This window comes from Panthera tigris, chromosome B1 (genome assembly GCF_018350195.1).
Source record: "Panthera tigris isolate Pti1 chromosome B1, P.tigris_Pti1_mat1.1, whole genome shotgun sequence".
NCBI lineage: Eukaryota > Metazoa > Chordata > Mammalia > Carnivora > Felidae > Panthera > Panthera tigris.
The window spans coordinates 118915327-118939891 of NC_056663.1; the positions used below are offsets into that span (position 1 = coordinate 118915327).

The window sequence follows — 24565 nt, forward strand, 5'->3', positions numbered from 1 at the left end:
AGATCATGACCTGAGCTGAAGTCAAGAGTCGGACCCTTAACCGACTGAGCTACCCAGGCGTGCCTAGACATTAACTTTTTAAGCTAGAATTTAGCATTCCCATTTTGTAGACAATAAATGTGAGGCTCCAAGTGATTAAATTACTTGTCCTGGGACTTTGAGCTAGTAAGTAACTGCCAACGGTAGGGTTAGAAGTCGGTGCTTAATGCTACACCAAGCTGCCTCCTGTTAGAATTCAAGGACTCACTGCTGTCATAGATGGCATCCGATACCACGGGTTCCAGGCGCCTTGTGAAGCTGCCGGTGCTATCTGGGAGAAAAGCTGTAAACATGAGCCGCACCACGCTGAGGTCCATTTCCTTTGTCTGCTGAAGAGCTGCCTGGCGGATGATTTCCTTTTCCCGATCTAGGACCATACAGCACCGCGCATTCATACCCAGGGAAAGAGTAAAGTGAGCACGTTTTAGATAAGATGCTTTTGTAAAGCCCAAATAAAGAACATGAGTTAAAATAACTCTATTTTTTCTTTTGCAAGTATCTGTATTGCTAATAAAATTTTAAAAATTGTCTCATTTATATCACCCATATTAAAGGCATCAAAAGAAGACCTGGATTTTCTCTGGATTACAGTAAAAACTGTCCTCTGTGTACCAAATTACCTCTCTCTTTTTTTTTAAGTTTATTTATTTTTGAGAGAGACAGCGAGAGCACAAGCAGGGGAGGGGCACTGAGAGGGAGAGGGAGAATCCCAAGCAGGCTCCGCGCTGTCAGCACAGAGCCCGAGGCAGGGCTCAGATCTCATGAACTGTGAGATCATGACCTGAGCCGAAATCAAGAGTTGGACACTTGGACAGAGCCACCCAGGTGCCCCCAAATTGCCCCTCCTCTTTCTTATCTTCCCCTGACCTCTCCTTTTTCTCCCTACAATTATAGTTAAAGACAGCAAAGATGTGACATAATGGAATGCAACAAGCTGATGACACATCAGGTGTATTGCAAGCTGTGAAAATTAAGTATTCCAAAAGCTCTGTGAGCACAGGGACTACGTTCATTCCACAGTGCCCAGCACAGTGCCTGGCACATAGCAGGTGCTCAAAAAGTGCTTCTGGAGAAAGTCAATGACTCAACTGCATTTGACTCCTCCTTTGCCTCCTGGTGGAGCTTTTGTGCTGATGGATATAGTCATATTTAACTTACTACATCATCAGAGGTGATAATTCGAGTGGTGAGTACTATAAAAGAGCTACAGATGAAGAGGTATGGAATTGCAAAGGAGGGGAGCATCCAGAGGCTTTGGAACAGAGGAGATGTAGTTCTAAATCTTGAAGGGATGGTACAACTTGAACTCATGAAGAGAGTAAAGGAAGGCATTCCAGGAAGAGGGAGCAGCAAGAATAGAAAGAATGTGCCATGGTGAGGAAGTGAGAAATCATGGTGCCTCTGTGGAATAGCTCAGTTTGGCAAGAAGGTATGCAGTGGGAAACAGTTGGAAACGCAGACTGGGGCCAACTTACAGAATTGGGATTTTGTAGGCAGCAGGGCAATACTGAGCGGTGGTGAGGTGGAGGCTTTTGTGAGACCCATCTGGTCACAGGGTATACACTGGATCACAAGTGGGGAGGGACAGAAGCAGAGCAAGGAAAATGGAGTGAGGAGTGGAGTGTGCGAGAGAGCACGGAAGAGCAGGGCCACAGACTAGAGATGCAACACAGGCAAGAAGGGTTCAGAGGTGACGGGAAGGTTTTGGGTCTGGATGTCAGAACATGTTCAGTGGAAAAACAGTGATCGATTTGGGGTTGCCGGAGTAGGAGGTGATCACAGGATTACCAGACCAATGGACAAGGTTTAAAAGCAGACACTTTTGTACGTGTGGTAGGACAAGGATTGGAGTTGAAAGAGAAAAATACAGGTAAAAGCAGGAAAACACAAAATCATAGCATTTGTATGAGAAAGAGAATAGTTTATGATGTGCCTGAAGAGCCCAAAGAGATTCCTTACCATAAGGTGAGCGGGGGAAGGCAGAAGAAGAGGTGTTCTTTGAACTAAGTGTTGAACTATGAACTGGGTTTGACAGGCTGGAAAGGGCAGGGTGGGGTGTTTTAGGTAGGTACCTACAGAGGTATGAATATGTATCAGGTATCGGGGGGTAGTAATGGGGAGAGGTGGGTACATGATGGAATTGGAGATGAATCTGGAAAGGTGGCTGGGGCCAGACTGAGAGCTTTGTGTACCAAGCTAGGGAGATACAAATTTTATTCTAGAAAATAGCAGGATGCCGTCAAAAGGTTTCTGAGCAGGGAAGGTGTGGTGGTGGTGTGGGGCACTAAATTCTGGGAGAAGGAGAAACATGAGGCACACAGAGGAGCACCTGGTCTACACACAAGCAAAGGAGAGCCTGATCTTGAAGGATCAAGGTTGGTGGCATGGCACTCACCTGTGAGCTGCCGGTCTCCTCCGCCTTCTGCTTGCAAATAGGCAAGATCAGGATGTACCAGAAGTCCGGGATTGTAGCCCTTTGTACATGCCTCTGTCATTCGTGCTTCCAGTGTTTCAAATACTTTTTTCTTTGTCACATGAAGTATACCTAAGTTTGCAAAGCTGTAGAAAAAGGCAAAAACAGCCACAACAAGCACTAAAGGTTAGGCAGTCAATGACTAGAGTCTGGTTTCACTTTAGCAAAATGGCTTTTAAAAAACACACAGGCCTCAATCACTGGAGCCCACACTGTAATCAAACACATTACTATTTCTACAGTGAAACATATAGAGTAGAGTTACCAAAGAATAATAAAGACTATAAACCACCACACATCGGGTCAGATTGGGTTTTGCCACCAAATGAGTCTGTGGCGAACTCAGCAAAATCTTTTGGTTTTCAGAGTTTATTAGATTTTCAAATGATGATTAAGCGAGTAGGGTATACGTGTGTGTGTGTGTGTGTGTGTGTGTATACATACATATACATATACATATACATATACATATACATATACATATACATATACACTACTAAGGAAGTTTTACCTAGACTCATTTTAAACAATTTTCCAGGACAGTTGTTTAAATTTTTTTTTCAAATTCTGAATACAGTACTAACTTATCTAAAATTTTTTTTAAAGAATAAGAATAATATTATAACTCGAAGAATTTTTTTCTTTTGGCTCATCTTTGGCTTTCTGGATAGGATTTAAACTCTACATGGAGTCCCATCTTCTGTTGGGTGATCTGTGAGGCTGGAATTATTACCACTAGAATGCCATCGAATTCTCCATGTTTTCAGGATGGAGCACTTTTATCTCATGAAACCTACATACCTATAGGATAAAACATTTTAATAAGCTAAATAAAGCAATTTAAGGGATTTTGGAGAAATTATATAAAATACTCCAGACACTAATTTTTAAAGTTCATGCAACAAGAAAGTATATTCAATAAACAATACAACAACAAAAAAGTACTTTACCAAGGAGACCCATTCATTCAACAAATATTTGTTCAGCTCCTTATTAGTGCCAGGCAGTGTCCTGGATGCTTTTGTCAGCACTCAGGAATCCCTCCCTCCATAGAATTTATGTGCTAGTGTAACCAGAGAGAAGAAACAAATAGAGAAGCAAATTTTACGGTATAATTGAGAAGGCATTAAGAGTACCAAGAAATAAATAAATAAAATAAATAAATAAGGTGGGAACGGAGAAAAGGAAAGGTACACTTAGAAGACATGATGCTTTAAAGTAGGGATAGGCCAGACAGGCGTCACTGAAATGATGACAAGTGAGCAATGACTGAAAGAAGGTGAGGGAAAAGATGTGGATATACGGAAAAGTATTCAAGGTGGAAAGAGTAACAAGTTCAAAGACCCCGAGAGAGGACCACGACTGGTGTTTTCGGAAGACAATAGCAAGGAGGCCAATGCTGCTGGAGGAAAATCAGCAAGAGGCCAGTAGTAAGTGAAAAGTTCAAAGAGCCGGGGAGCCTGTGCGGCTCAGTCAGTTAAGCATCCGACTCTTGATTCTGGCTCAGGTCACGATCTCATGGTCGGGAGATCGAGCCCCATGTTGGGCTCATGCTCAGCGCAGAGCCTGCTTGGGATTCTCTCTCTCTCCCCCTCTCTCTTTGCCCATCTCCCGATCTCTCTCTTTCTCTCAAAATAAATAAATAAACATTTAAAAACAAAAAGAAAAGTTCAAAGAGCAAAGTGGGGGCACAGATCTTTTAAAGCCTTGTAAGCTTTTGCCAAGACTTTTCTTTTGCTCTGGCTTTTATTCAGAAAGAAAGAAAAAAGATTAGTAAGGGAAAGACAGAAATATTGTAACAACTGGACTAGATGAAACAAAGACAAAGATAGTCTAAGATAATAAGGACTAAGATGGTGTGGGAAGACCAGATGAACTAGGCGAAGAAAATATAGAAGGTGAAGGCAGAATGAGATGAGCACTCATACAGAGGTCCAGAGATACAACGAGACACGTGTCCAGACAGTGATAGAAAAAAGTAGGACATGATTGTGGCATAATGTATACATTTATTAAATCGCTATGCTGTGCACCTGGGACTAATGTAAACATTGTGTGTCAATTATACTAAAAAAGAAAAAGTAGAATAGCTGAGACACACAGAGAAGAAAACAGACCAAGAGAATATAAACTCCTGAGGGCAGAGATCTCTGGTGCCTAGAACAGTGCCTGACATATGGGTGTCTAACACGTGTCTGTTGAATAAATGAATGCATGAATTAGCACAGCACAGAAAAGGTGCAATGGGACATGATGACATGCCTGGAGGCACAGGTAGTTTTTTAATAGAAACAACACCTCCATCTTTTGGCCTTTTAGGCTGGACTCCTATATAGAACGTGTACCTCCATATAGGTAATGACACTGGCAAACATCTGTTACACTTTACCACATATAAAGTGATTTTCATGCACATTATTTAACTAATCCCCGTGAAAAAGGCGTCATCCTTATGTGAATAACTTACTTACTCTGGTAATAAATGGAACAATATAGAAGCCAGTCTTCTGTTTCAGATAATGATGGGAGTAACAGAGACCAGATTGAGTCTTTCACCTTACATAACATAAAACATATGAAAAAATGGTTTTCCAACACTGAACAATGGCAGCACAGGACACTGATCCTTAAGAGAGCAACTAAGGTGAATCCTACAATTATGCTGGTTTAATGCCTAGAGTTTTCTGATTGCAGCATAGGAAGGGAGACTCTAAACAGACCTGGCCATCTCCCCGAGTTTGGAGATTGAGTTAAAAATCTGAGAAGGCCAAAGGGGCCAGAATTCACAGGCAGAGAACCAGAGAAGAGCCACACACAGAGATACTCAGAGATGTACACAGGTTTTGCCTTGAGTCTTCAGCTAAGTACTGATTGGAGATGTGTGTGACGAAACAACCCAAGGCTGAGGAAAAATCTAAACAAAACAAGAAAAACAAAAAACAAAAAACAACCAAGAAAGAAGCAGACAAAGATTTCTTGGAGCACACATGGGGCTGGAATAGTTCAAGAAATCTTGTAATACATAAATCATCAGCATGAATATTCAGAAAGTTACTGGCTTTGCAATGGTGTCAAATTAACCCTAAAGGCTGCTCCTGTTTCCCTAACAAAGCTTAGAAGTAAGTCTAGGAAGGATAAAACTGCTCCCAAATTTAATTTCTATCAATGTTCAAAAATATTCAAAGGCATACAAAAGAAAGAAAGAAAGAAAGAAAGAAAGAAAGAAAGAAAGAAAGAAAGAAAGGAAAGAAAAAGAAAAAGGACAGCATGCAACAATCCGAAATTCAAAATGTCTGCCATTCAATCAAAAATTATCAGGCATGCAAAAAATAGGAAAATACAACTCATAATGAGGATAAAAATCTATCAATAGCAACAGATCCAGATGTGAGACAGAACACAGAATTTAAAGACACATACATTGAAATAGCTATTATGGATATATTGTATAGGGTCAAGATAATAAAAAGCTTTAGAATATTAAGGAGACACATGGAAGATATTTAAAAAAAGACCTCCAGCAAACCTACAGAGATGAAAAAACGGCAATGTCTCAAAAGAAAAATACACCGAATGGAATGAAAAACAGATTAGACACTACAGACAAAAGGATTAGTGAACTTGAGAACACAGTGATAGAATTGTTCAAAATGAAACACAGGAAAAAGAACAAATTTTAAAAAGACAGATCTCCAGTGAGCTGTGGGATAATTTTAAAAGCCAAATACACATGTAATTGGTGCTTCAGGAGAAGAGGAAAATGAGGAGTGGATGGAAAAAATATTTTGAAAAGTAATAGCTGACAAGTTTAAAATTTATTTAAAAAAACTATAAACCGAGAGATCCAAAAATCTCAATGAACCCCAAGCACAAACAACATGAAGAAAACTACATTAATGCCCATTTAATCAAACTGCTTCAAATTAGTGAGGAGAAAGGAAAAACTAATAAAGAGAAAATCTAGAGCTGATAGAGAGGATACGGCACTTGATGTGAAGAGGAACAAAATATCAGGAGGGCAGCAGACCTCTTGATGGAAGCAAGGCAAAAGCCAGAACACCTATGGGGTAGTATATTTTCAGAATGTGAAAGAAGAACTCTGTCAACTTGGAATTCTATATTCTTCAAAAATATCTTTCTAAAACAGAGACAAAGTAAAGAGCTTATAGACGTTTGATAACTGAAGAACTGATCAGCAGCAGACCAGCAGTAGAAGAAAAAGGAGAGGAAGGGCTTCAGGCAGAAAAAAATGGCACCAGACAGAAATGTTGACCTATGAAACAGAATGATGGGCACTGTAAATGATAAATACATGTTTAAATATAAATACTTTTTTCCTTATTTAAAATTTCTTTTAAAAGATAATTGAGCATAGGGGCACCTGGGTGGGTGGCTCAGTTGGTTAAGCGTCCGACTTTGGCTCAGGCATGATCTTGTGGTTGACCAGTTTGAGCCCCATGTCAGACTCTGTGCTGACAGTTCAGAGCCTGAAGCCTGATTCGGATTCTGTGTCTCCCTGTCTCTCTGCCCCTCCCATACTCATGCTCTGTCTCTCTCTGCCTCTCAAAAATAAATAAATGTTAAAAAAGAAAAGATAATTGAGCATTAAAAACAAAAATAAAAAACAATATATTGTGGAACTTATCACATATATAGATGTAAAATAGAGTACACAATAGCACAAGGGCCGAGAGGGGAAACTGAAGTGTTGTTCATATATGATATATGAAGACACACGGTGTTACTCAAAGGGAGACTAAGATAAGTGAAAGATGTATATAGTGTGACAAGCTGTAAAACAACTTCTAAAAACTATAGAGGTATAAACCAAAAGGAAGATAAAATAAAATCATAATTAATCTAAAAGAAGGCAGAAAAAAGAGGAAAAGGGGAACAAAAATCAGACGTGACAAGCAGAAAACAAATAGCAAGAGGGTAGAATGAAACACAGCTCTATGAGTAATCAGATTAAATACAGATTATTTAAACACCTCAATTAAAAGGCAGAGAGCATCGGATGGAATAAAAATAATAAGACCCAACCATATGCGGTGCATATTTACTTTGAATATTAAGACACAAACAGCTTAAAACTAAGAGGATGGAAAAAAAAATGTTCCAAGCTAAGGTTAATCAAAATAAAGCTGAAATACGTAAAACAGTATCAGTCAAGGTAGATTTTAGAGCAAAAATATTACCAGGGATAAAAGAGGGTCATCTCATAATGATAAAGGGATCAATTCATTGAGTGGACATAAGAATCCTAAATGTTTATGTATCTAATAAAAGAACTTCACAATACAAGAAGCAAAATCTTACAAACTGGAGGAAGAAACAGATATATCTATAAATATAGTCTGAGATTTCAACACCCATCTGTCAATAATTTCTAGAACAAGTAGGGGGAAAGTCAGTAAGGATACAGAAGACTTGAACAACACTATCACACAACTTGACCTGACATTTTAGAACATGCATTCAACTTGATTAGACTAGTCATTCTTTTTAAGTGCACAAGGAACATTTACCAAGACATAACATATTCTGATCCATAAAGCAAGTCTCAATAAACTTAAAAGGACTGAAATCATACAAAGTATCCTCTTAACAGTATTGAATTAAATTAGATATCCATAAATGAAAGATATCTAGGCAGGGGTATATTTAAATGAAGAGGTAGTAATTAATTGTCGAAGCTGGGTGATGAGTACAATGGGGGTTCATTATGCTATGCTTTCTACTTTTGTGTATGTTTGAAAATTTATAGAATAAAATGTAAAAGAAAACAAGAGTGGACATTATTATTAAAAGACAGCACATGCAACTTAAAAAATCGAGAATCCTAAGTGTTAATACATGGGAATTCAAGATGATACAGCCACTTTGGAAAACAATATGGTAGTTTCTTATCAAGACAAATGGACTCTTAGCATCTGTCCCTTCATTTTCACTCCTCTGTATTTACCCAAGCCCCCCAAAAATGAAAACTTATGTTCACACAAAAAGTGGTTCTCTCATCCAAAATGGAAAATAAACTTCATGTTCTTTAGCAGGTGGATTGATAAACAGACTGTGATACATCAATACAATGCAATACTACTTAGTAATGAAAAGGAGTAAGACCGCTGATACACACAACAACCTGGAGGAATCTTAAATGCATGATACTAAGTGAAAGAAGCCAGACTCAAAAAGGCTACATATTGCATGATTCCATTTGTAGGTCATTCTGGAACATTCCTATATGTATAGGAGACAGATCAGGAGTTGCCATGGGGTGGAATGCAAGGTAGAGCTGACTCTAAAGGGGCACACAGGATTTTGGGGGCAATGGTACTATTCTATACCTTCCTTGACTGTGATTCTTATTTGAGTACTTGTCAAAATTCATAGACCTGTACGCTTCAAAGAGTTAATATTAGAGGCGCCTGGGTGGCTCAGTCGATTGATTGTCTGACTTCAGCTCAGGTCATGATCTTGCAGTCTGTGAGTTCGAGCCCCACGTCAGGCTCTGTGCTGACAGCTCAGAGCCTGGAGCCTGCTTCGGATTCTGTCTCCCTGTCTCTCTGCCCCTCTCCCGCTCGCACTCTGTCTCTCTCTCTTTCTCTGAAAAATAAATCAAAACTAAAAAAAATTTAAAAAGTAATATAAAGTGACCAAAAGTGACTTTAATTAGCAGCCAGGTTTGAAATCCTCTGCACTGTGCCAGATGTTTCCATTATCATCATCATCATCATCATCATCATCTGAGAACTACTGCTGCCCCCTGGGTTGGTTTGAATCCCCATGTCATTAGGTTGGGATTCTACAGTGGCCCTTCCATCTGGCCCTTCTACCTGTCAGGACTCAAACACTGATTTATAGCTGGCACAAGATTCAAAAGCACCCCTGACTCACAATATATACTTTAATTTGGAAGTTGGACACTTCCAATTTCACTCCATATTTTGTCCATTTTCTCCAAACAGCATCTTTTCTGTGTGTTAAGGTTTAATATTATGAAACTGCTAGTAATCGTTTTTGGACCTACAAAACCACCAATTTAATAGCTCATTGACGGAGGCCTTGTTTCTCTTTTATATTTATATATTTACTTCTAGTGCTTACAATTGGTATATGCTGTAAATATTAGTTAAAAAAAAAAGACTTCACATCTCTCTAAATTAGGGCTGCCAGGAAACAGAGGGTGTGGTGATTATTGGTAAGGAAAGTGGCTTAAAGAAAGTCAAGTAACAGATAGTTTCCACTGATTGAAAACTTCAGAGAACTAAAATGTTGTTGAAACACATTGTTGACCTTCAAGGTCAAAAATAAAACACCAAATTAAAATTATTTTTATGAGGACAGACACTAACAGCTAACTAAACAAATGAGTAAGAAATACGAAGACAAAATGAAAGCTAAATAAAAAAAAAAAAAAGTCTTAAGGTAAAACCCCACAGATTTAAGCACTCAAACCTCCAATCATGCCTTAGTCATCAAAAAATGAGTATTTTAATATGGATAGCAAAATATATTTGAAAACAGAAACTAAATTTTATTTATAAACCTAAAGAAAAGTTAATTCTTTGGTTTTGATAATTTATTTAATTTTGTTTTTATTTTTTAAATTTTAGTTTTAGTATAGTTAACATATGGTTTTGTTGTACAATATAGTGACTCGACAGGTTCATATATTACTCAGTGCTCATCAAGGTAAGTGTACTCCTAATCCCATCTCACCCATCCCCTACCCATCACCCCTCTGGCTTTGATAATTTAAAAGTTATTTATCTCCTCAGTGTCATTTTTTATAGATCCTCTTTGATGTGCTGGATTGGTGCCCTGCTTGTGAATATATACTCTTAACCTAAGCTATATTAATGAAAATAGGTAATCTTGATTCCATTTCTAGTATTGACAAATCTAAGGAATAACTCTGGCTATCTTCCTAAATTTCTCTCTGTGCTATTCTTACCTACAAGTTAGAGCCAAATAATAATAATCAATGACACTCCATAAATAAGTATGTGGCAAGTCTGCTCATGTTAATTTCGTAGTATTAGCTAATAGTTCAGACTAGAATTTGTGAGAGGTAAAAGGCCTGGAGATAAACTATGGAACCCAATGCTGATATTGTATAAGAGAAGAAGTTAAAGTGCTCAGGAAGTCATGCAAATTGCCCCCAATCCTACTGTAGAGTGTGACAGAAATGAAAACAGAATTCTGGTTTCCAGACTCCTAGCCTGATATTCCCTCTACTAACATGTAACAGGTTCTGACATCGGAAACTTAAAAAAAATTAAAAAGTAAGAGAGACAAATAAATCACGAAGGAAATATTATATTTTAGGAAACACTGTAAGCATAAGTTTCTCAGCTAAAAATCGATTATAAAAGGAGTATCAGTGTTTCATAGAACATTCTGAAAAGGAAAGTCTACTGAATCTATTGTAACTTTTAAGTGGCATCCTCTTGACTAAATTTCTCAGTGAAACTGTATAGGGTCACAGAATCCCGCATCACTATGATGAGACATCTTGATAACCAAACTTAGGTCATGTAGATGCTCAAAATGTTTGTTGAATGAATGAGTGAATGAATGAGTTCTCCCAACTACGGAACTCCATTACAAGAGAGGAAAGGATTTCCTCCCTTTCCTTAGAAACAGGGAACTTCTACTCCCGCTCGCTGTAGGTCTCAAAACTAAATAACCATTAGTTCCTTCTAAAACCCTGGAAGATTACTAAGCCAAGCCACAGAAACACCAAATTATAGACAACATACTGGCAGCTTTATAATAACAAATATTATTAGTAAGGAACTTCATCTATAATTTCCTCTAAAGGCTGTGATTATCACACAGATTAAACAGAACCAACACTTCAAACTGACAGCAGCCTTTTGGGGTAAATCCGCAGAAACACTAAGTGATCAATTAGTCTGAAACTCTGACAATTACCCTGCATTTCAAAGCTCTCCTAGGTCAGTCGGGAACTGTAAAGAGTAGTCCAAAACAGACGAGGAACCAACTGTGACATACAACAGGAAACAGGCCAGTCTTTCAAGAGAATGTTGAAACAAGTTCATATAAAGCACAACAGAATTTTTCAAATCAATTTAAACTTCTTCCTCCAATCTAGAGTCTTTTTTTTTTCCCCTAACATCAAAAGAATCAGATTTTAGTGACTTAAAAGAAAGCTCTCTCTCTAGGTTTTTCACACTTGAATATTTTCACAGTCAAACAAAGAAATACCTAGGAACATGAAAGTTCAACCTCCCCAATAACAACCAACTTAAAACTTGATCGGAATTCAAAGCCTGAAATGCTACCATCAACTTAATTACAGTTGATATAAATAATTCCTTTCTTTTGAGTGAATAGTCCAGATTAACTGGGATTTTATCATGAACTGTTTAAACCAGCAGTAGGACACCCTAGAAGACATTCTTAAAAATTAAACAAAATTATTTTAAAATTTCTTACTCCTTTTGGGCTGAATTTATTTTGTAATACTTCATTCACTTAAAATTCCTTGTTCTATCTGTCTAACTCTTAAATGAGTATGTCCCTTTGTATTTACATTTCAAGTCTAATGAATGCCAAAACAAATTTGCATTCCTTGGCTTCTTTTTTTTTTTTTTATTTTTTTTTTTAAATTTTTTTTTCAACGTTTTTTATTTATTTTTGGGACAGAGAGAGAGACAGAGCATGAACGGGGGAGGGGCAGAGAGAGAGGGAGACACAGAATCGGAAACAGGCTCCAGGCTCCGAGCCATCAGCCCAGAGCCGGACGCGGGGCTCGAACTCACGGACCGCGAGATCGTGACCTGGCTGAAGTCGGACGCTCAACCGACTGCGCCACCCAGGCGCCCCGCATTCCTTGGCTTCTTAATCTGAGCACACTTTCTAAACAGCATAGAGCTGAAACAATATTTATCTATCTATTTCATGGTGAAAATGTTCACGCTATAAATCCAAACTCATTAGTTCATTAAAAGAATCATCAAGGTGTTTATTTCTGCCACAGTTAGGTTTCTTCTAATTAGTCCTTATCTTTATCTCCAGAAGGAAGATACTGTTGAAAGTGGTACAAATGCTTCATACATGAAGTAACCATAATTTATTATCCCCTCTGGGCCACTTTCGAAAGGGGGTGCTATAAATAATTTGGCCAGGACCACAGGTACAAAGTCAGGAAAACCCAGACATGTGGGTAATCTTTCTCCTGGGAGTTCAAGTGAGAACTCACCTTTTCATTTTAAGGCCCTCTGAGGATCTTGGGCAGGTTCCTAATGAAAGGGGTGTGTTCCAAGCCTTCGGGTGCCATGTTTATCTGATCATACCTTCCAAGGTATCATCCACCCTCACTTACCCGACCACCATGTCCTTGGGTCCGGCGGTTACAGTGCAGATCCCGTCCTCACAGTGTTTTCCCACCAGGCTGTGTGCATGCAGGTGGATGTTTTTTCCATTTGTGACCAACTGAACAATAACCTTTGCAGGTCCCACATAGTTGCAGATCTATACAAGAAGCACATTGAAAAAGTTAGTACATCTGACTATACTGTAGCATGGAAAAACACTTAAGACAAACCAGTAAGTATAAAAAGTACGTGATACAATATTAGGCATACCTATACATATAGGACCGCAGCTCCATTTTTCAAACTGGGTGAGGAGCAAATGGTGGGATGGAGAGCAATTAAAATGCTAATGCTAGTTAGCATTGTTGTTAGTTGTTGTGTGTGGAGAGGATACACTCCCGCAGCAGGCCATTTCTAATGCTGCATGTACTGTTAAAGTTGGAATAGCACATCTCGGCTGCTGTGTAGCCATGAAGCGTCCCTTTCCTACTAACCAAGAACACACTTCATCTGCACCCTCATCACAACGGCCAGCCATGGGTGCTGGGAAAAGATCCACGAGAAGGGATTTGGGACTGATGGATTGATGGAAATAGAAGGAGAGAGAGGAGTAGAAACAGTGTACCTCAAGTCTCTGCCATGAGATTAGGCAGGAGGTGGAGTCTTGCCAGGGAAGGGGCTCTGAAATGTCCTCGGTCAGGACACATTAGCCTTTGGCAGCGCTCTCTGCTATGAGCTCTGACAACTGAGTTACGTATATCCAGGTCGCAGTACGTCAATTCAAATAAATGCACTTCCTATGTGCAAATCCTTAGATCTGACACCTACTTAGCGCTTGTCTTATAAAACCATATTTTTCCACTTAACTCATCTTTTTAAGTGTTATGCCTTTAAAATGATGACAACAGCAATAAAAAGGAAGTAGCATGGAGAAAATGGCATTTTAAAGCAAAGACAGCTTGGACACCCTTTCTCCTCTAGTTGGTCCTCCAGCCCCCTGTAGCAAGTAGACCACAGATTCCTCCCTTGAGAAAGCCCCAATATTAAAATCATACTAACAGAATAGACCAATTTGCCTTATGTTTACTTTTCTGAATCCCACAAGGCAGAATTCTGTGATAAATTCAGCCAAACTATTGGAAATGCACTATATTTCCTCAAAGGGTAACCAGGCACCCTGGTTTGCCTGGGACAGGGTGGGGGGTGGGGTTCCCAGGGCTTTCAGGCTAACACTGGGAAGAGTTCGTCACCCTATTTCCTTAGCGCATATTTTCTCCCTTTGAGGGAGTGCGTGAACCTAAACCCAGGATCTCCCACCCATATGATCATTAGAGATATTTTAATCTGTACAAGCAGCCCATAGCTTGGAAGGAAAAGAAAGTGGACAGGAATCCCATCTAGCCACAAATCCTTGATGTAAGTCTTTCTGACATAAACTTGAGGAAGAACCTACACTTGCCAATTAAATTTCTTGGAAAAAGACAGAATCCCTTTCAACCAGTCTACTTCTCCTATAAATACCATCAAACAGATCCATATTCCATTGAGGCAAGGTTTTGTTAGGATTTTTTCAGTATGGATTTTTTTTTCCCAGTCCAATCTCTCATTGCAAGAGTTGAGAAGAAGTTGATCAGGGCTGGGACTGTTTGGCAGAGGGTTTGGGGGAGAGAAGTTTCCTGCCCTGAGCAAAGGACAGAATCCTTTCTAATCAATAGTGCAGCTCCCCTCGAAAACCCTAGGGCCTCTTTGCCCGAACTTCGGCCCAGAGCTGCTGCTAAAGTTTGCTTTCAAACCCTGTAATGCTCCTTCCCAAGAAGTGGCCTTCTGTCCTTGCAGAGCAAACTCATCACAAAGAATGTTAAGGATTAAATTTGTTTTTGACCACCAGCTCAAAGCACAAATAAATAATTTCTTAAATAGGTACAGCATTTAAAAAAGCCTTCTGGGCATACAAATAATTATGAACTTGGTTGCTTTCCCTTTTAAAAGATGCAGAAGAAAGCCTCTGCCCTTCAGGACAGGACAGGACAGGACAGGACAGGACAGGGAATGAAAAGCTCGGGTTTGCTCCAAAACTGGCTGTTGTGCCTGCATACCCCCTGGATTGCCGATGCCAGTTCAGGGCCATGGTGTCAACATGTGAGATCAGCCTTTGTTATGATGACATATTCTACAGGGACTTCTTTAGCAGTAAATGAACAGTGAAAAGCACTAAATAGACCATGTAATTGCACTTCTAAGCGCATGGAGCACAGAAATGCAACAGTGTAAGGCATGATGAAATGCTTCACTTGGGTGAAATCAGGGAGGCTTTCCACCTAAGCAGAACATCGGAAGGAATCCAGCGATCAGAGCCCCATCGCTCTGGATAGTGGGACCCTTCAATTTCCCCACTGGGAAGGAATCAGTCACTAGCACTGAAGGAAAGAGTGGGAGGTGTCCTCAAAAAGTACTCACATCTTTTTCTTGCTATTACTTCATGAGCGAAGGGTGGCAAGAATGAGGAACTGAGTAGTCTCTGAGGTAAAAGGACCTGAAAAAGTTGCCAGTGACTAATGTGAAGTTTGATCCATTTGAAAGACTTCAGGTCAGCATGGCATCATCTGGTTTTTACATTGACCACAGGGCAACGACAGGGAGGCCCCTGGGTTTTGTGGACTTTCCAAAATACTGACTGAAAGAAGAAAGCTGAAGTGCGGGGACAGAAAAAAAATGATACTATTTTCAGGTTATGTGGCAGATGAAGAAAATGGAATTCTACCTTAGAGGAGGGTGTGTTTCAGAGAATGCCACCATGACTGAGAGCTATTTGCAACTGATTCAGAAATTCGTGTCTTCTACAGAGAATTTGGTTATTTTTATTCAGCCTCCCATTTACTTCTTTGAATAGTGGTTCCCTTGAAAATTACCTTTACAGAAAGCAACTGTATCTGCCAGGAAGGCTGGGTTTATTTTTGAAAGAGTCTGAACATAGCAGGCTCTTAAATGCTAAGAGCTTAAATATAAGTTAAGCTTTTCAGTGGAAGCGAGGGAGACAAAGGTGAAAATGTGAGTAATCAGCGACCGAGAGACACTGTAAGCGTGTACTCCAGGGGCAGACTAGCTAGGTTTGAAGACAGTTTCACCATTTACTAGCTGTGTGACCTTGGGCACTGTTTGGTTCCTCGTTGTAAGGATTAAATATGTTAAAGTCTTTAGAACATGGCCCAGCAAATAAGAGCAATATACAGTGTTAACTATTATCTTCTCGATCCCTGTAATGGACTCCCCTCCCTGGAGATATTAAATGATACACCTGCCCTGAGGTGATTTTTTAAAAATTCTGTCTTAAAAGACCAATTCGGGCCACTTTTATTCCTAGGGTAAGTTCCCCCTCCATCCCCCCACCCCCACCCCTCACGTGACATATTTTATTGGTCTTTGTTAATTTTCTAGTAATAATTGTGTTATTACAGTAACAGCTATCATTCTTGGAGGTGCTCAGGATTTCTCAGCTCCCTTGATGAAATTAAACCTTTCTTCCAGGAGCTTTATGACTCAATACCTACTGATGACCGCGGGCTTTTTGAGTAAAAACCAGAAACCTAGTGTCGCAGATAATACCAAACTGAGTCAAATCACCTCCTTTTATTTCAAGTTACTCTGACATGCTCTAGCAAAGTTCATACTGGTTCTTAAGAGGTGATTAACTAGGCTAAAATTTTCTGGGAATTAGAATTTGAAATGTCCAGTTTACTTACTGAGTAAATTCGACCACATCACACTGGCAGAAGAGTTAACATGAATGTATGAGGGTGACACATGAAGTAGTTCTTTTCTGCTTAGTTTTTCTCATGAAGGGATGATGGTGATGATGATAATTGGTGGGAAGAAGGAGGAAAAACATCCACAATTTTCAAACAGAAATCTACACTAACTTTACTTGCATACCTAACTTTGTCCTCTACTGCTAAAGCCGCAGAGCAATGTGATTAAATCCAAGAGCTCTTAAGTCATGCTGCCAGGCTCAAATCCCTCTGCTGCCACTTATCAGAGCCGGGTCAACAGGGAAAGATGGTTAACATCTCTGGACATCAATTTCTCCATCTTTAAAATGAAAGGAACAATGCAGTTGATTTCACAAATTGTTTGAGGATTAAGTGAGTGAATACATCGCTTGGCACCTAATGGGATTAGCAAACTCAAGGATAAACCCATTCTCCTCTCCAGGCTATTACTTCACTGATAACCAAAAATGTACCCATTTATTCAGTATTTATTAGGCTCCTTCTAAGTTTCATGCACTGCATGCAGTAGGTCAGGGAGTGAAGGGATACAACGTGAGTGCAAAACAGATAGAACTTCTGTTCTTATGGGAATTAAAGAGCGGGGCTGATACTACTCAAAGAATCTCACAAATAAATGTAAATGCCTAACTGTGAAGCCCTTACAAAAGACATACATAATGGGGATTTGACCTGGTCAGGAAGTCAGAGAAAGCTTCCTGAGGGAGTAATGAGGGCTGAGCTCTGAAAGAAGGGCAAGAGTGTAACAAAGGAAGGTGTGGGTGGGAGACAAGGAGCTGAGAAGAGTGTTCCCAGCGGGGAGAACAGCATGTACAAAGGCACTGTGGTGAGAGTCCCCCTCTTTGTCTCCCCAACCATACTCCTTACTACCTCGGGGGGTGTCCCTCCCTTCTCTTTCTTATTTAGAACCACTCATTCCTCAAAGTAAGACCTAAATATGAATCTTCCATTACACTCTCCTCACCACTTTGACCCACAAAAACCCACTACTGTCCCCTTTTGGGGAGAATGTGATTAGAGTGGGGCAGGAACACCAAATCAACTGATTACAACAAGAAGGTGGTAACACCAATTGGCAACTAAAGGGTTATTGGCTTATCTCTCTTGCTTGTTAAACTCCCAGAGCACATACACCAATACCTCCTAACATACTGTTCTCGTGAAAGGGAAGGGAGTATGTTTACTCAGCCAATCTTCACATCAGCCCTGTGGGGTCAGTAGAGGTATCCCATTCCACAGCTGAGGGAAGTGAGGCACATTAAGGTGAAGCGAACTGCCACCATTCCCATAACCGGAGTGCTGGGAAGCCTTCTGAAGCCGTCTGTCCAAAGCCACAGCCAACTCACATTTTCCATTACGTTGGCTACTGCTGGCTCAATGACTTTCTCTTTTGTGTGTGTCCAGTCTGCCCAGTGTGGTGCAGCTCTCCCTTGCCTAGTACGGTGCTGGTACATGACAGCTATTCCTGAATAACCTGTTCGTTTGGTTTTGTTGGTGTGTGTTGTGAGAAAGGAGGTCTCAGGGTCAGTAGTGAGGTGGCAGAAGTACACTTGTCCTCTTGCAAGGCTCCGCATTAAAAAAATCATGCCACAGACATCATTCAACCATGCCCTCATTCTCCCCTGTTCGGTTGCAAGTCAGATTGTAAAACAAGAAGTTGAAGGAGGAGGCACAGGGAGAGGGAAGAAGGAGGAGCATGAAGAGGAGAAAAAGGACAGTAACAGTTTTCATAATATGTCTTCTCTCAGTGATGACAAATCGATGTTATTGTTCTTTATTATCTGTCGAGCACCCAGGGAGTATCGAATAACCTGTATTAAAGGAAATAGGACACAACCACGTCTAACACAGTTTCTGGCGTAGAGTAGGAAGATGCTTGGGAAGGTTAGTTCTTTCTTTTTCAGGTAAGGGATTTAAAGCTGATCCAATCTGGGATCAAATCGCAGCTCTTTCTTCTTCCACCCATGTGGCCTTACATAAGTTTGGCAACCTCTCTGAGCCTCACGTTCCACATCTACAAAACGGGTCAATGATGTGACCTCAGATGGCTGTTGTGATGTACTGGCACGTGGCGGGTACCACGGAGGCACCAGTTTCTTTTCTTCTCTTTTATTTATAAGGGCCCGTTTCTCCTTAGGTCTCTTGGCAACCCTTTTGGGTAGACAGGGATGGCACTATCATCCTCATTTTGCGGATAAGAAGACAGAGGTTCAGACAGATTAACAAGCAACGTAACCCAAGGTCGAACAGCCAAGACACGGAGGGACCTTGGAATTCGTCCCATGTCTTCTGAACGTGAAGTAAGTGAGGTGTTCTTAGGTAGGATAATGCGAAAATATACTCTTTAACACATTCACTGGTGATGACAGGGTTGTTTCTCCAACAATGCTCCTGGCTTTGCCCTGATTCAGTCACACTCTTTTACTTTGTTTATTGCCCTACTTGTTTGACCAACAACACATATGACTCACATGTTAGGCTGGGATAAGAAAGGCAAACAAACCATGCCATTAAGACAACAAAACATGCTAAGAGGGTGTTATCCACAACACAGAGAGAGGAATAAAATCTCTGTCTACATAAAACTTTGAGTTTTCTGCTTTAAAACTTTGAGTTTTCTGTCATACTTTGACCTAAAAATTTTTTTGTCTGTTCTATTTTAATTTTCAGCTTTATTACATTAAGAGAGCTGCTTATAAATCATGATTCTTTCAGAGAATCAAGTAACACTTTTCTTCAGGAATTGTTAGGACTTGTACCTCAACAGGTGTCATTACCTCATTAACAAATTACAAATAAATCTTTACCCTTCATATGGCCCAATTATCCATGGCTGCAAAAGAACACGGGAGGAGTACACGATACGTAACTTAGGGTTGAAGTATGTTACAAATGTTCACTTATAAGCCAGTTTTTTGGGATTTGGGTTTAGGCTGAAATAGTGGCATTCTGGTACCATTTCTTTTCTACATCTCTTACTTTCCTCGCTGCACTATGTGCATTCTCAAATTCTTTTGCTGTTGTTGAACAAAGCATGAAATATATAATATCTAGTCAGTCCTTCAAAAAGATATCCTGACTCTTGACCACTTCTCACCACCGTCACTGCTGCTCCCTGGTTTAAAGCCATCGTGATCTGTCTCCTTCCCATGCCTGCCCCACTTTCCACTGCCTAGTCTCCTGAGCCATCCTGCTCAAGTCAGGTCATGCCAAGTCTTGTCACTCCTCTGCTCAAAGTCCTCCCAAAGTGAAAGCTGTTGAAGCTGAATGATTAGTACAAGGGGACTCATTATGTTGTTCCAAGTATATATGATTAAGATTTTCCATGATAAGAAGTTAAAGAAAAACAACTCCAAGCCCTCCAGTGTCTTTCCATCTTAACAGCCCCGGGTGAACTGACACCCCCACCTCCATTTCCTCTTTGATTTTGTTTCTTACTGCTCCCAGCCAGGCGGCCTCATCGGCCTGCGGGCTGTTCTCGACCTGGCCAGCTCAGCTCCCGCCTGAGAGCTTCTGCACTGCTGTGTCCTCTGCCTGGAACGCCCTTTCTCTTGCTTTCCTTCAGGCTTTGCAGAAATGCCACTCTCTCAGGGGGACTTTCGTTGCTCACCCTACCCCTGTCTAAACCTGACCACTCCAATCCCTGCATTCCTTGCACCTTTCTTCTGCTTTTTCTTTCTACTAAATACCATTTAATTCACTGCACATTTTACTTATATTTTGTCGATTAGAATAGAGGCTCTATCAGAGTAGGGACACTGATTCCTTCCTGGGTAAATCTCCAGTGCCTGCAATATTTGTCACATCGTCAGCATTCAATAATTAATTGTCTAGTGAATGCACAATTAAATAATTAAGATACAATTAAAATGTTATCCATGGAAGGCAACTGATTAAAACATAAAGAGCTGTATCAAGTAGGAAGTGGAAATAAGGCAATTATATTCCTTCTCTTGTTATTTTGTCTTTTCAAAAAAATAAAATGGCTAGATCCTGGTGTCACCTCTCAAATAGGCTATTTAAATTAGAACATGATTATTATACACCAGAACATTAGCCTAAGTTGGTAGAAGGGTGTCTAGGTAGGGGTTGTAGAACCCCAGGATGGTGACAGGATGGTAACTGCTGAGTGGCAGGAATTCAGGCAGCTGTGGGAAAGTGAAGGGAAGGTCACTCTTAAATCATTTCCCTGGGAAACCCAAGCTAGCAGCTCTTAAAGTCCAAGACACCCCCGCATACTTTCCTCTCTTCATCCTAACTGCTGTTGCCCATAAGGCATTCTTTTGCTGTGCTGGAGTCTTAGCACCTGCCTCAAATCACTATTCTTTGCTTTGTTATTGCCCTCAGGGACCCAGAATTCGCATTTCTGGTCCACCCCATTTTCACCGTCCCTTCCTCCTCTTGTGAGAAGGCTCTTTGATGTTCACTCTGGTGACTGACAGGAATAACCACCCGCAGGACTTTATCATGATACAGTACAGCTACACCTGCAAGATCTCAATCTACTGGGCTCCCTTTCAACAAAGAGCACCAGGCTCTGGAGTCAGACAGACCTGGCTCTGAGTCCTGGCTCTTCCCATTCCTAGCTGTGTGCTCCTGGGAAAGTTACTTAGTCTTTTTGACTGGGTTTCCCATCTGGATAATGTGAATACAAATATATAATCTCTGAATTTTCACATGGATTAAAGAAGATCATTTAAAGGGTCTAGTACAGTTCTTGATACGTGGCAGGCACAAAATAAAGGACAGTGGTTCTTTTTAAAAAGATTTTTTTTTAATGTTTTATTTATTTTTGAGATAGAAAGAGACAGAGCATGAGCAGGGGAGGGGCAGAGAGAAAGGGAGACAGAATCTGAAGCAGGCTCCAGGCTCTAAGCTGTCAGCACAGAGCCCGACGTGGGACTTGAACTCACGGACTGTGAGATCATGACCTGGGCTGAAGTCGGATGCTTAACTGACTGAGCCACCCAGGTGCCCCTAGGACAGTGATTCTTATTTGTGTCTTCCTGTCTTAAGCAGTTTATCTGCAGTTGAGATTTCCTCTCACTTTGTTGAGAAGGTAGAAGCCATTGCATGAGAATCTTTTTAACCTCCCTTCTCCTTATTGCTCCCCAGGCTCAAAGTGTCCCTATTACTTCACATATCCTCTCCTAATTCCAAGAAAGGTAGGTCTGTTCCCGTTTCCAGAGCTGACCACTCTGTTTTTGCCTAGTGCCATACTTATGCCAGACATCCTTGAATTACCTCTCTCTTCCTCTCAAGGGGACCTTTCCTCTTAGTCACAAAACATGTATAATCTTTTTCCATATTCTAAAAAATCCCTTTCCTGATAATGATGATGACAACTGTAAAGGTTAGCATTTATTCAAATCTATGGGCCAGGCACTACACCAAGAAATACAGAATGATTCTTTAATTTCATCTTCTTTAATAACCCAGTGAGAAAGGTACTTAAAAGGTACTTATATGCCTGCTTCAGTGCCATTCTCTTTTTCCTTACCAAGTATGCAAACAGAGCTCTGATCACCCACGCTGTACTTCCTCTGTAGCCTACTGAATCTGTAGCCCTTTGTAAATTAACTAAATCCCCTATCCCTCAAATGAAAAGTGCGTCAAGGTCATGATTGACTCCACGTTTCCAAACCCAACAGCCATTTCTTATTCTTCATCCAGTGTAACCTCTCAGAAATCTGGGATGTGCGTGTTACTGTTCCTTCTTAGAAACTGCCCCCCTATCACTTTTTCGACACTTCTGCTAAGGTGCTCTCCTTCCTCCCCAAAGAGAAGTCTTTTCAGAGATCTAGCCCTTGGTCCACTTCTAATCTTTACCATGATCGCTCTCTTGATGCTCTTATCTGGTTTCCCAGATTTCATTGTCTGTGCCATGCAGATAACTCCTTAATTTCAATCCCATGTGCTTATCTTCCTTTTAAGCATCTGTAACACTTTCAGCTGTTTGTTGAGCATCTTCCTGTCCATGACATCCTTATAACTCAATTTGCCCGTGACTGAACTAATCGCCCTTGCTCTCGAACCTACTCTACTGGCCGATAGACAAAACCACCACCTTCCACACAATTGCACCAGAATCCTCCCTATCATCCTAGGTTCTTCTGCTGTCCTTCACATTTTAATCAGCTGCCAAATTTCGACCAGGTCATACCTCTAGAATCTCTGGCAATTGTCTTTCTTCTCTATTTGCATTGCCTTAGTTCATCTATCTCAACCTGAACTCTGAGCTTAACTCCTGAAGAATCACTGCAGTTCTTCTAGCTGGTGTCCCTGTGCCTTTCCCTTCCAAAGTCCCTGAGCACATTGCTACCAAGTTTGTATTCCTAAAGCACAATGCTGAGTACAGCATATCAGTCTTATACTGAAACTTATATAGTAATCTAACCATTTCCCACAAAACCCAGACTAAATTCTTGAGCGATACACAATCTGGCCCTGTCCTACCTCTCTAACCTTATTCCCACCTTTCTCTTTCACGTACTCTTCATGCTAGCAGAATTATCCATTATTCCCATTCAACCTCAGATTTCTACTTTTGAGGCTTTGCTGCAGATTTTTCTGCTTGTGCTGTTTCCTCGAGCTAGATCTTTACTTTTGCATATCTACCTTTCCCTCAAGATTCAGGCCAAAACCTCTGCCTCAAAGTCTTCTATGACCAACCTAACTAGCTGGCTCTTACAAGTCTGTCTTGGGGCCATCAGGTTATTCATTCTTCCATTCAAAAAAACAAAACAGAACAAAACCCAAAAAACAAAAACCTAAACAACTTTATTCAACAGTCTCTACATGGCAGTCACAGGTGCTGACTATGTAGTGGTGAATAGAACAAACACAATATTTTCATATTTCAGGTCTTTAAGGACATATCTCAGTTCTTCTGTGAACTGATTGATCCTTGAGGACAAAGGCGCTACTTAATTCTTCTTTCTATGTCCCCAACCCTCAGCACAGAAACTTTTAAGTTCTTCTTAAAAGAACTAATGACTCTGGTTCCATCTTGGGTTTCAGTACCAACTAACTAACTAAATAAATAAAAATAAACAAAAGAACTAACGACTGAATAAATCGTTGGCTTCAGGCTACCCGGAGAACGAAGGAGCAGCAAAGTGCTCAACCGCCCTGGGCCAGCAGTGACTGGAGGCAGCTGACACAGGGCCCAGCAAGCTGTCTCACTCTGAGGTCTGGGAGGTCTGGGAGGTCTCTGCAGAGGTGTTACTGTCCTGTGATAGGGTCTGTCTCACTAACACAACCATGAGGGATCACCCTGAGGAGTTTCTAAAAAGTTTCAACAAAAGGCCAGTAAACTTGTGAAATTCTCCTAACGCTACTAACTCCTTGGCTTGGAATCACAGTTGGGATGTGGACCCCTGGCACCATCTTCGTTACTTAGAAGACTATTTTTTGAAGCACTCGGACTCCCTTAGGCTTTTCCACTGAGAATAATAACTGCCATTTACACACAGACCGGCTGCAGGGATGCTACATCTTTCATTTTTATAAGTTAAATTCTCAGGTGAAATTTAACCCTGACGTGCAATTTCCCAGTTGTGCAGGGGCTCGGCCAACGTGGTGGGATGGGTGGAAAACAATCAGCAGGGTAGGTTCCTGGTAAAACAGAAGTGAGACCGGGAGGAGGGAAGCACTGCCTTGACCACAGGCCCTGTGAGATCGGGGCGGTGAACCTCACACTCACCAGCCCTGCTTACACTCTGTCAGTGCGGCGACAGAGGAGGGCTCTCCGGGCCAGCATCCCAGAGACACGCCGGCACCTCCCACCCGAAAGCCGCCCTAACTTTACCGTGTCCGTTTATGCTGTCGAATCACTGAAAAATATCCCAGAAGTGCAAAATCAGGAAACTTTAACCTATCTAAAGCTGTAACTTATTTTCAAGTGTGACCCTGGGTTTGGG

General features: G+C 40.8%; 1 protein-coding gene across 2 annotated transcripts in view; it reads right to left on the reverse strand.

The window, feature by feature from the left end:
• The window catches only part of NFKB1 (nuclear factor kappa B subunit 1), a 119237-nt gene that overhangs the window by 38662 nt on the left and 56010 nt on the right, over positions 1-24565 (reverse strand). For both annotated transcript variants that reach the window (XM_007080953.3, XM_007080952.3), the window contains exons 6-8: positions 12867-13015; positions 2435-2598; positions 248-406 (exon numbers count right to left, since the gene is read on the reverse strand). In XM_007080953.3, the coding sequence (XP_007081015.2) occupies positions 248-406; positions 2435-2598; positions 12867-13015 (472 nt within the window). The remainder of the gene's footprint in view (positions 1-247; positions 407-2434; positions 2599-12866; positions 13016-24565) is intronic.